General features: G+C 40.3%; 1 protein-coding gene across 4 annotated transcripts in view; it reads right to left on the bottom strand.

The window, feature by feature from the left end:
• LOC115375784 (ADAMTS-like protein 2) overlaps nucleotides 1–13575 on the bottom strand; it is a 53550-nt gene that overhangs the window by 14533 nt on the left and 25442 nt on the right. For 3 of the 4 annotated variants that reach the window (XM_030075324.1, XM_030075325.1, XM_030075327.1), the window contains exons 8-12: nucleotides 13355–13435; nucleotides 11303–11478; nucleotides 8794–9196; nucleotides 6334–6522; nucleotides 1664–2024 (exon numbers count right to left, since the gene is read on the bottom strand). In XM_030075324.1, coding sequence (XP_029931184.1) covers nucleotides 1664–2024; nucleotides 6334–6522; nucleotides 8794–9196; nucleotides 11303–11478; nucleotides 13355–13435 — 1210 coding nt within the window. The remainder of the gene's footprint in view (nucleotides 1–1663; nucleotides 2025–6333; nucleotides 6523–8793; nucleotides 9197–11302; nucleotides 11479–13354; nucleotides 13436–13575) is intronic. The other variant, XM_030075326.1, reaches the window with a different exon arrangement.

The following is a 13575-nucleotide window of genomic DNA, read 5'->3' as shown; positions in this document are numbered from 1 at the left end:
TTTGTCTAAATTAGCAATGTGCTATGACCACAAAAAAGGCTTATATTTGCACTTACGGATATATACTGTCTGACTGGTAGTGTGATTACACATTTCCTGTGTATTTTGTTGGTCCTTTAAACATACTGTAAAACCCATTGGTGGATTGAGGCACTATGACTTTTTTTTTTGTTTTTGTATTTTTGCAAGTGTCGTAAAACTCGTGTAAACAAATAGCATCTAGAGCCACTGTCACCACTTCCACCCCAGCAGTGGTCTGACAATTTATGTTCAAAAAATTGCCAGGAATACTTTAATAACTCTGAAAAAATGATAATTATCCCATCAGTGTAATAAATGTTACTTCCTGTTAATGTAATGACTTTTATCCATGGCTTTTATTACCTTAACAGGAAGGTAAATAACATACTGTACTGTATATCATGGTTCTGCTGTTATTGTTCAGTTGCTACACTTTTGAAAACTAATATTTTTAACTTCCCTGTTAACGTAGTAAAAGGCATGGATGTAATAATTATTACAATTCAACTGGAAAAGGCAATATATTCCCTACAGGAAACATCACATTAGTTGGAAATGTATTATCTTCATAGGATGTGACATGATTATCTGCAAATATTTATTGCATTACTAGATTGTTTGTTGTATTAAAAGGGAAGTTATTACATTTACAAATGTAACATTTTGTTGCTTCCTGTGGACTTGCTAGACACTTCACCCATCTTAGTTGATAGAGATGGAACACCTTTCACTGTTGCAGGTCAATTTTGTGATTTAGGATTTGTGGCAAGAGGATTTTCAGATAAAAAAAAAAAAAAAATCTTGCCTGCTGGTGCTTTGAAGGGATACCTCACCCATAATGCATTTTTTTTATGAAGTACTCACTGTGTGCTGCCTTCAATCCCTGGCAAAGAAAGTTTTACTAACGTTTGAGGTGTGTGCATTTCACTGGCAGCTTGAAAGAATGAGTTTCTGTGAGTGGATTTTGTGGAAGCGGTCTTTGCCGCAATATTTGAGCAAAAATGTGTGTGTCTGGGGAGTAGACTTGGATTATACAGTGTGACAAATGTGAGATTTTTAAACTGGAACTTTTGATCGTGCTTTACTGTGGTAAAATCATAAAACTATGGCCCTAGTTTTTTCTGTTGGGTCTGAGATGACTAGTGTTTTTGGAATACAAGTTAACCATGAAGGCTTTCTTTGTCGAGGACTGGAGGAAGCACACTGTGAGTAACTTTCTCTTTAGGTTCTTGTTAATGCATCACTAAAATACAAGTTTAAATATCACTTCAAGTAACACCTACAGGCAAGGATCTATACAGCCATGCAGCAAGTATACACGAGTCACAGAATTGATGTGGATGTATTTCCCACATGCAACATCTGGGAACATTTTCCTTGAGGCACATTATAAACCCATTAGGAATGCATGATAATTATTATAAAGTAGACACATTGTGCCAAAGATGCAGGAGGTTGAATACTTTAAGTTAACAGTATAGCGGATATAATATAAATACAATGACATGATAGTAAACTGAATGTAATTTTTAGACATTTAAGATGCTTGTATTTCTTCTAATGGGTTTATAATTTGTTTGTAATGTGCATTTCAAGTCAAGTGTCCCCCAGCATTTCTAGTTCAGCCATTGTTTTTCTCTACCTCTCTGTACTGCCAGCCTGGACTGCAGAGACCTGCTGGAGGTGCACCAAGTTAGCAGCATGTGTGTCTGAGTGTGTATCAAGTTGTGCCTCTGTGTGTGAGAGAGGGTGAGTATCAGTAATTGAGTGTACATCGTGGTGAAAGCCTGTAAGTGCGACTGTGTGTGTTTCTGGGTCTATAGTGGAGACTAGTTCCACCTGGGTCTCTGCTTGAGTGTGTGAGTCAGTGGCATTGTGTCTGGCGGCATGCATGTTTGAGTGTGTGTCAGTATCTGTTTGTGTGTGGTTGTCGTGTAGGTCCTCCAATAACCGATAGGGGGCGCTGTCCTCTACCAAGGCTGCAGAATGAACACTTAGACTACCTGGAAGTAGACACATACAAAATATCTTTTCATTTTTCAGCATTTTCTATATGGCATTAATGACAAAAATGATCATAAATCAAGCACAAGTAATCAAGTCAATGTAATGAGATTTATTACACTTACTATATTATTTGATTTATCTCATTTGGCAAACCCTGTTTTCTAGATTAAGTTTACATTTTATTGATCCCTGCAGATTTGACCCTTTCTACTGTAGATACTAGGAGCAGCTCTCCTCTAAAACCAAACCAATTACACTACTCACAAAAAGTTAGGGATATTCGGCTTTCGGGTGAAATTTCAGGATGAACCTAAAATGCAATATAACCTTTACAGGTGAACTTAATGTGACCTTCTGTAAACTTTTGAATGCACATGTCCAACTGTTCAATGTTTCAGTACTTTTTGCACAAGTTGCTGTTCTCTAAGAAGGAGCTTAACGGCAAAATTCACATCAGGTGTTTGATCCATGAATCAACCAATAAATTTCCTGGTTCAATTAGAATTGGTATTTAAACAGTCCTCCTAATCATGCTGTTCACATTTTGACATCATGAGACCAAGACGACACCTAACAATTGATCAGCAGCACCTCGCTATTGCGAGGCCTCAAACAGGATGTTCTCAGACGGAAGTGGCCACTGAGCTTAGAGTGTCACAGAGTGTCATCAGCAGGTTGCAACAGAGATACAGAGAGACTGGAAGAGTCACAGAAAGGCATAGAAGTGGACGTCCTTTGGCCACATCCCACACTGATGACCGCTTCATTGTGAACAGTGCCCTGCGGAACCGGATGATGAATGCCACTCAACTCCAGGCGCGTTTAAGGGAGGTGAGAGGCACCCAAGTGTCACGTCAGACCATTCGAAACCGTTTACATCAGCATGGTCTGCGTGCTAGACGACCTGCAAGGGTACCTGACCACACCACCAGGCACAGGTGTCATCGTCTTGCATGGGCCAGGGAGCATTTACGCTGGACGAGGGACCAGTGGGCCTCAGTGCTGTTCTCTGATGAAAGCCGATTCATGTTGAGCAGAAATGATGGCCGCCAACGATGTTGGAGACGTCAAGGAGAGCACTATGCATCAGCCACTGTTGTCACCAGACGAGCCTTTGGTGGTGGTGATGTTACTGTGTGGGCAGGTGTGTCTAGTCAGTACAGAACTGCCCTACACTTTGTGAATGGTACAGTGACAAGCCCATACTACCTGAATAACATCATTAATCCAGTCATTGTGCCCCTACATGAACAACACAGGCCTAATTTCATCTTCATGGACGACAATGCTCCAGCTCATCGAGGTCGCATCATTAGGGAACGGCTGCTGGAGACTGGGGTACCTCAAATGGAGTGGCCTGCACTTTCTCCAGACCTGAATCCCATAGAAAACCTATGGGATCAGCTGAGTCGCCGTGTAGAGGCTCGTAACTCTGTACCCCGGAACCTCAATGACCTAAGGGCCGCCCTTCAAGAAGAGTGGGATGCCATGCTTCAGCAGACAATAACTCAACTTGTGAACAGCATGAGACGTCGTTGTCAAGTTATGACAAGTTATTGAGACATTGACATTTTTTGTTGTGGTATATCCACCACTGTTGTTGGCTTTTGTTTCAATAAATTGTTTGAGATGAGGAAATCACCAGTGTATGCTTCTACTTAAATGCCCTACTTTCATGATGTAATATCACTGTAGCGTGAACTTTTTACATTTTCCATAAATTTCACCCGAAAGCCAAATATCCCAATCCAACTTTTTGTGAGTAGTGTATATTGGTCCGATTGTGATACTCTCTCATTAACTTTCAACCAAAACAGTGCTGTCTGCCCAACTGGACAAAGTAAGGTGACCATGCAGAGTGAATTTGTGCTGTAATACATTTGGTGACCATTGTGATACCATAGGGCCAAGATTTCTTGTGTTACTATTTCTAACAAATAATTATTGTAAGTTTTGATGTACTGGCAAGTATGGATGTTAGGAATTCAGGGTGTTGTCACACCTGCCTTATTTAATGTGATTGAATGGAACTCTGGTGTGTTTTCCCCCCAGACCAAGAACGTAGAGTCTGTACTATGAAGCCAGTTCAACACACCCAGGAATTTCTTGTTGGTATCATAGGTCATAAGAGAATGGCAAGATTAGTTTGAGTTGATAGAAAGGCAACAGTGACTCAAACAACCACTCATTACAGCCAAGGTATGCACAAGAGCATCTCTAAATGCGCAACACATGGAACTTTGAAGCAGATGGGCAATAGCAGCAGAAAACCACACCGAGAACAGGAACAAGAAAGAACAGGAAGAACAGGAAACTGAGGCTACAATTCGCACGGGCTCACCAAAATTGGATAACAGAAGACTGGAAAAACATTACCTGGCCTGATGTCTCAATTTCTGCTGCATCATAGTAGGGTCAGAATTTGGTGTAAAAAACATGAAAGCATGGATCCATCCTGCCTTGTATCAACAGTTCAGGCTGCTGGTGATGGTGTAATGGTGTGGGGGATATTTTCTTTGCACACTTTGGGCCTCTTAGTACAAACTGAGCATTGTTTAAATGCCACAGCCTATCTGAGTATTGTTGCTGACCATAGCTATCCCTTTATGACCACAGTGTACCCATCTCCTGATGGCTAGTTCCATCAGAAGATGGGTACACTGTGGTCTATCAGCTCCATCGCCATGTCACAATGCTCACATCATCTCAAAATGCTTTCTTGTACATAACAATGAGCTCACTGTGCTCAAATGGCCTCCACAGTCACCAGATCTCAATCCAATAGAGCATGTTTGGGATGTGGTGGAACAGGAGATTTGCATCATGGATTTGTAGCTGACAAATCTGCAACAACTACACAGTACTGCGCAGACTGCGCATGCTCAATTCGCAAGGAATTCTGGGGCGGCGTTGTTGCTATGGTTGCTGCAAGCGGGGAAATCGACATGGCGCACACTACAGCATGGTGAAAAGCAGCAAGAGCCAGGAGACTGCAGTCTGCCTTCAGCTAATGAAAGACTTAAATATCATGGAGGATATCAGCAGACCAGACGCCTATACGCGTGCTGCTGCCCCCCACGGCTGAGTGTTGCATTAAGAGAGTGGAATACGCTGAAACACGGGAACATGCCAAGTAACATGTAAACGGAATATTCCAGTTGCCGCAGCACAGTTACCTTAGCCGGAACATTGACCCGAACCGGAATATGGTGTGCATGTAAATGTAGTCAATGTTATCATGTCAATATGGACCACAGCCTGAGGAATGTTTCCAGCACCTTGTTGAATCTATGCCATGAAGAATTAAGGCAGTTCTGAAGACAAAAGGGGGTCCAACCCGCTACTAGCAAAGTGTGCGCAACAAAGTGGCCAGTGAGTGTATATTTGCTGACATGGATAGAATAGGCTTGACAATTGGGCCAAAATTGTTGAGAAAGTAGAAAGGGCTAAAAGGATATAGGACCAACTGTAATGCTGCAGTAAATGCTGTTTTTTGTAATTACTGGCAAAAGTCAACCCTTTGAATCACAGGAGCCCATGGACAGGCTTTTATTTACAATACCTAACAAAATAAGACAGTGTTCAACTTTGATCAATTTTAAATTACAACTGAAATCAGGGTTAAAATCTGAGTCATGCAATCACTAAATAATCTGTATATTCTCTTGCTTTGCTATGATGATACAATGCTCTGATATAATGTACTGATGTACTGTGTTCACTTGTACCTTGCACACTGCTGTGAAGTTAGGTTGTGTATCATTTGCTGCCCAGGGACCACAGATGAAACTTAGTTAGATCACTAATTCTGATTAACTGTCCAAATATTTTGAAAGATTTTAGTTAATCCTCTAAACAAAAAACACTTCATTTCTAGATTTTTGGGTGTATTTTTTGTAATTTTTTTTCTCTTTTTTGCAATTTTGTGGTAATATTCTTGTAATTTAATTTTAAATATGGAATTACGATAATTATAAATGCAGCATTCAAGTATTGTTAAGCTATTTTTCCAGTAATTTTGACTAATATTCTAATAATTTTCTTTTAATGTTTATTTTTTCCCCAAAAAATTTTCAGGTCATTTTCTTGCCAATTTGCTCTTTTCCCATGTTTTTGAAAGAAATCAAGTCAATTTGCTCAGGTTTCAAGGGTTACACATATGATTTCTTGTGTTTCAATGCTTGTGAAAGCGTTCTTCTGTTTCAGTACCTCACAAGCATTTAAGCAAAAGTGTATACACATCAAATACATTCAAATAGGGAATGCAACATCCCAAAATGAAAGGTGGTGCTGTATTGTGTAAACCTGAGGATTGGTTGGGCTGTAGACCAGAGCAGAGGGAGGAGCCAGACGCACAAGGGGAGTGGCCAGGAGGACCAGGAAGTGAGAGCATCAGGTCCAGAAAGTGGTCTCGGCGGTGAAAGGGGAGGGTCTTGGCAGGATGAGTGTCGTTAGGGTTGGTAGGTTTGCTGTCAATTGAGTTGGAGGTACTCCCTTATTGAACAGACACACAGATAGAAAAAAAGGCAGAACATGAGGTTTCTTCAACTGACCTCAGAGTCTCTCCACCCTTCCTAGAGCAAAACTGTGCAAGAAACACTGCATACTTGTAGTTTTTTGCATGGTCTTAGAGGCCACTCACACTGGCAAGTTTGATCCGCGCCCAAGCACGATTGCCCTTAAAATCCGGATTCTTTGACCAGTGTGATCGCTCCGTATCGTGCTTGAATACAGTACACTTCCCCCGCTCTGGCACGGTTGGAAGGGGTGTGCTTCAGCGCGGTACGGGCGCATACACGAGCACATGCACGGTCACGCACGCAGTGCGCGGATGTAAATCATGCAACTTTCCTCCTGCCTCTGCAAAACTGTTTAATGTGTGCAGCGCGATTACCGGCGAATGGCCGCGTTGCGCAATCAATAATCAACCATGTTGTCTGTGTCATTGTCCGTTGTGCTGCTGCAACCGCATATAAACAAAAGTCGGTTTATAATGAAAGTACAGCAGTCTGTGTGCGGAGATCCGGCAGACCTGGTGCTGGCCGGCACCGCGTCGGCACCGGCCGGCACTGGCCGCGGCACCGCGCGGTGTGCGGCCACCCGGTCACCCGGCCTGCCGGATCTGACAGGTGCCGCTCCGGCTGTCAGTTGGACCTTTCTGAAGAAGGAGGAAGTTACCTCCGAAACTGTCAAGGTAAATAAACATCCCATGTCTGATTAAAAGGACCAAAAACGTTTTTTAGTTAAAAGGAAGACATGATGTATTTGAACTACATTGATTTATAATGACGTCGGGCCATGCCTGTTGTTGTCGTATTTCAACGTGATGACGCGCACACCGGGGGCAATCGTGCTTGGGCGCGTTTGGGAAAAAGGTAATGTGAGTGCAGGCCAGCCGGGGACTGGGGAGGGGGGGATTTTGGCTTTAGCACGATACGGGCTCAATCTTGCCAATGTGAGTGGGCCCTTATTTAACCCTTTGAACAAAATTCATTTTGTTTTTATTTAACATTTCAGGGGGATTTGTGGGAATTTCCATTACATTTCTCTCACAAACTTAATTTTATTCATTTATTTATTTATTTTAATTTGGGGAAGAGGGGTATTTGTAGTAATTTTATGTTAAATTTAATTTTAATATATATTCATGAAACATACAGTGGGGAAAATAAGAACATATTGAACGTGTCAACATTTTTTTTTTTACAGATTATTTTTTCGGCATTTCTGCTTTATTTGACAGTCACAGTGGAGACAGACAGGAAAGGCAGGGAGAGAGAGGGGATGACATGCAGCTAAGGACCTGAGGTCAGAATCAAACCCTGGTCGCTGCGATCAGGACTCAGCCCTGGTACATGGTACGTACTCTTTACCGGTGAATCACCAGTGCATCCCGAACATGTCAACATTTTTCCCAGTAAATGTATTTCTAATGGGGCTATTGACTGTCAGTTTAGAATGATTCTGATTCACAAACATACGCAAGGTGGTGAGAACAAAATTGGTCGGTATGCAGGCGTCATGAATCCCACGGTGATTTTGCGTATGCACTTATTTTGTGCGCAAAATAAGAACATTTCCACACACACATTAGTGAATGAGGCCCAATGATCCCAAACACACAGTCAAGGGAACACTCAGTTGGTTTCAGAGAAAGAAAATAAAGCTGCTAGAATGGCCCAGTCAATCACCCGACTTGAATCCATTTGAAAATCTATGGAAAGCACTGAAGATCAGAGTTCATAGAATAGGCCCCCGGAACCTTCAAGATTTGAAGACAGTTTATGTGGAAGAACGGGCCAAAATCACACCTGAGCAATGCATGCGACTAGTTTCCCCATACAGGAGGCGTCTTGAAGCTGTCATTACCAACAAAGGCTTTTCTACTAAGTATGAAATAAATTTCAGTAAGCATGTTCAATACTTTTTCTGTGTGATTCCACTTTATTACACATAACTTAATTTATGGACTTAATTGTTTTAATTTCTTTATTTGTGTGGATTTGTTGTTAGCGACATCTGGTGAAAAATTTCATGCCAATAGCCCCATTAGAAATAAATTTACTGAGAAAAATGTTGACACATTCAATACTTATTTTCCCCGTTGTAGTTTACTTGTAATTTTTACCTAATTTGTTACTAGCTGTTTTATTTTGTTTTGAATGAAATTAGTGAATTTGCTCAGGTTTCACAGGGTTGACATCATTTTGGCCCCCCAAAACCATACTGGTCAAATACAAATAGAAAGAACAATGTGTGACTCACGGTAGCCAGACGGCGCTGGAGGTCCCTGCTCTTCCACATCATTGTGGCTGAACACATCAGCAGTGACATCAACTGCTCTGTAGACTAACATTGCTGCTGGTGGCGGGGGGCTGGGCGTTTGAATCTCCCAGACTACCTCATCCCCCTCCTCCTGCAGCTGGACATCTGATTGGTCAGCAGCTCCAAGCTGAACATCATATCGATGGACAGATGCTATTTCCTCCCTGCTGTGGTTGGCCGACCTGCTCTGAACCCCTCTGACGTCCTCATTAACCTCGTTATGGGTATGGTTAACAAGGGAGGGACCTGAGGTGATGTCATCCGTAGTGATGATGTCATGAGAGTTGCGGGGGACAGTGTATTCAAAGGTGATGTGGGGGAGTTTCCCATTTAGGTTGTAGTACTACATACACAAAGAAAAGTAGTGGTTAAGTGTTTAACTAGTTAATTTCAAATACAAAGAGTCCTATAAATAAAGCCAAAATTAGAGATATAGACTCACTGGGCCCTATCTTGCGCCAGACTCCCTAAACCCGCGATTTGCGGATTTAGGATTTAGGAAGAGGCGTTCTCCCATGAAAGTTGCTATCTTGTGCACCTCCCGCTATCCGCAAAACACCTGCGCTACCCGCTATATTATGCATAGGTGTGTTTTGGGCGTTACGCCAGTTAAACCAATCAGTGTGCCAGGTGCCATTGCCTTTAAGGGCAGGCTACGCTATCCTAAATCCTAAATCCTAAACCCGCGATGGAGAGAGGGAGGTAGATTTTCTCAGGGCTTCTACTGAGGCTAAAGCAAGTTGGCTTTATATACATATTATATATCATATTATAGGCGAGTTAATTCGGGAGGTGGAGCCACATGTGTCCAAGTGGACGTGTCACAAGGTTGTACTGATTGAGTAAAATCCCCGGGCCACACCACACACACACAAGAGGCAGAGGTGGAACTATGTGTAAACTAATTTATTGACAAGGTAGATTGGGCAAATAAAATATTAAAAATAAAAATGTAGCACAGCTGCTGGCTTATGATAAAACAATAAAACGTGCTGGCATAAGTGTCCAATTAAAACAGTCTTTCCTCTAAACAGTCTATATGAGTAATATACTCAGTCCATTCCAGCGGCGTCCCGGTATCAGTCCGACCGTGTGCATGGCGAGGCTCCGTCGGGGCGTGCATTGAAGCCGCCTGGGCGCGCTCTCCTAACAGCCCAAACTTTAGGGATAGCGGATAGCGGGTGGTCAAGTGTGTGCGCAAGATAGCAACTTTAGGGATAGCGCATGAAACACGCCCACGGACACACCTCCAGGCGCAAATGACGGAGTCGGCATAACGGATAGCGGGTAGCGGGTGGCGCAAGATACCGTTTAGGGATAGCGGAAGTTCCTAAATCCGCAATTTGCGGGTAGCGGGTAGTGGCAGCGGATAGCGGGTGGCACAAGATAGGGCCCACTATCTCCATGTCATATTGGTAGAAATGGAAAAACTAGATGACATCTTGTTGCTACCACTTAGAAGTTTTTCACAATCTAAAGTTGGAACAATCTCAAATGGTGATTGCAACAAGAATAGTCAACTTTAACTTTAACAAGGTTCTTTAAAATCAGCTGCAGCAGATACTTTTTTCATAGGTAGACCAGATAGGATTATTGTAATTAAAACTGATTGGTATGGTATGGTAAAAAAAAAAAAAAAATCATATTGCAATTAATTTGACAGAGAAACCATTTTAGTAGTTATGACAAGTTTTGCATTATAATTTTTTTCCCACTGAAAAAGCTACTAAAATGATGATGGTATGGTTTTTGCTGGGGTCTACCGAACATGTTTTCTCAGGGCATCACTGTAACACCATGATATTGTAATTACAATGATGTTTTGCCAAACATCGTTGTAATTAAACATAAAAAAAAAAAGCAGCTCATGCTATTTGGATATTGCACTTAGCCAAATTGCGATTTTGATAATATTTTAGAACCTCGGACACCAACATCATTTGCTGCTGGCCTGCAAGACTGGACACACTTCTGCGATTGGCAACACAAAGCTAGTGAGATGTGTGCATTATCTCCATTGAGGTTCAGCCTGGCTAATGGTATGAAATGGTTTGCAGCTCCATTATTTAGCCAACTACTTAAAAATGATGAGTGCAGTTTGTGCATCTTAAAGTAAGTCAGTGTCAGCACTAGTGAGAGAGCTAGATGAAGCACCTACCACTGACAATTTATTTGCTATTTTTTGTCCAATCCCTTGTTTTGTGAGTTATAACTGCAGCAGAAAGCTGCTCCTTGACAAACAAACTGTTGTATTCACAATCAATAACTACTCATTTTTTTATCCAACATGTTGCAATTGTTATGATGTGAAACATGGTCAGTTATAACCTACTGTATTCATAATGGTTTTCTCTACATATCTAGGATTTTTTTTATGTTTGCATATATATATATATATATATGTGGGTGTGTGTGTGGGTGTGTGTGTGTGTGTGTCTGTGTGTACTACCATCACATTAAGGCTCTGAAGTGTGGGTCCCTGGGCGATGATGTACTCCAGCCCATCAGAGAATACATTGCTTGGACGACGATATTTAAACACAGTTCCCGCCACACGGAAGTTTTGAGGGTTGTCAATCACTGTGTTGCCATTAATGAAGAAATGTCCCGCTTCGTCTGATAGAGCTAGATGGGAGGTGAAACATCGGGGGGAGGGTCTAAGACAATGATATTCAAAGAATGGGTCAGGACCCCAACGAACCCACCACAAGATAAATATTTATTCTGGAAGATTTAGAATTTAAACTACTGAGGCTTCTTTTAACAAGGCCCTCCATGCTGTGTAGCACAGACTTAATAAACCAGTTGAAACAACTAAGATCAGTTTCATGAAATATTGTTATCTAGTAGGTTAGTTGTTCAAATAATGTTAAACCACTGTAAACTAGTAGGTTAGTAATCAGTGTAAAGTAAGCTGAATTAAATACCTGTAATGCTATTAGACTTGTAGTCAGTGTAAGGCAAGATGAATAAAAATTTGAATACCAGTAGCAAAGTTCTCTTAACATTCCCATAGAAATTTAAATACGGTAAAAACACTTTAAAAGGGTTTTAAGTAGTAGTAGTAGTAGCAGTAGTAGTAGTAGTAGTAGTAGTAGTAGTAGTAGTAGTGGTGGTGGTAGTAGTAGTAGTAGTGTCATGTCATATTATTTTCTTAAAGTTGGTAACTGGTTCCACATGTTAAATTTGTTGTACAACCACAAAAAGCACATAATTTGTCACAGTTGATAAGACAAAGTATAGAAGCTTCTGTATTTTGAGGGATAAGACAGGGATGCCCTTTGTACCCATATGTCTTTACAGTGGTAGTTGCTGAATCTATTGATGGAGCATTTTAGGAGTTTGTGAAGTCCTATAAAATATAAAAACAGAAATGTCTGTTTCAAGTCTGTTTTTCTATTACTGTAGGTTTAAAGCTCGTTTATGAAAAGTGTTCAATAAAACCAGTAAATAAAGGAGTAAATATACAGAAGCATATAGGCAATAATCTGAAAGAGATCTCAACAAGAGAAAGAAAAATAGATTTGATAACAAATAAACACTGATAGATATGAAAGCATTTGACAACATATCAAATTGTTTAATACATGCTTTCATAATGGATTATAACATGATGGCATGCCGTATTTTAAGAACCATGTTAATGAATTGGCAAAGACATTAAAATCAAAACTGTCTGTTCAGATATCTGAATGGTGATATTTATGTGCACTGACTTATAAGGAGGACTGCTTTCAAGAGCTATGCTTGCCACAAATGGAACAATATGCAGAGATTACTACAATTTAACAGCTTCATCTCTTTTACACAATTTAAATACTTGTTTCCACTCTTAATTTTATTGTTTATGTTGTTCATTATTGCTTTGGTACTTTTTTTACTCCATTTTATTGTTTTTATTACATTATTATTATATTGTTTTTAATATACAATTTTGTATTATCATTTTACTATTACTTTTCTGAATTTCTTTTTATTATTTATTTATCTTACTGTCAATTCCTACGCTTTTACTTTTTAGCATTGCATGTATTCTTTTATTGTTATTGGATTTTAGCTGTGTCTCTATTTTTTGTATGTACCTTGGCACCATAGAAAATGAGGGTTCTCCCTCAACATGTTTTCTGAGGTTTTAAATACATAAAATGATGATATGATGATTATGTTATGTTTTGTGTATCCAGGGCATCCTCGAAAAAGAGAGCTTGCTCTTGCTTACAAGGCCATCCCTGATTAAATAATGTTCTTTAGAAATTGGTTTATACTTAGAAGAGTTAAATTTGTAAAGTTGTAAAGCCCTTTGAGACTTATAGAGACTTATATATTTTATATCTATCTATATATCTATATATCTATGTATGTATATATCTAAATATCTAAATATCTATATATCTATCTATATCTATATATAGATAGATATATAGATATTGTGTGTGTGTGTGTGTGTGTGTGTGTGTGTGTTCTTACTCTGTACATTGATCTTACAAATACTGATTCTCACCCAGGATGTTCTCAGTCTTGCGTCTCTCTATGATCTGAATATCTGTGGCTCCAGTTGGGATGTTGGTGATAAACACATAGCCTGGCAACAGAGAAACACACTTTGAACAGAGGGATGTTGGCTAAGAGTATTCATCATCTGAACTCCTTTACTTTCACTCTGCATATAAACCTAAACACCATTACTGTTAATAAGTGGGTTATCAATTATTACCCAAGGAA

The sequence above is a fragment of the Myripristis murdjan genome, chromosome 17 (assembly GCF_902150065.1).
Source record: "Myripristis murdjan chromosome 17, fMyrMur1.1, whole genome shotgun sequence".
Classification (NCBI taxonomy): Eukaryota; Metazoa; Chordata; class Actinopteri; order Holocentriformes; family Holocentridae; genus Myripristis; species Myripristis murdjan.
The sequence above is the reverse complement of the archived record's forward strand: the minus strand, read 5'-3'. Positions and strand labels throughout refer to the sequence as shown.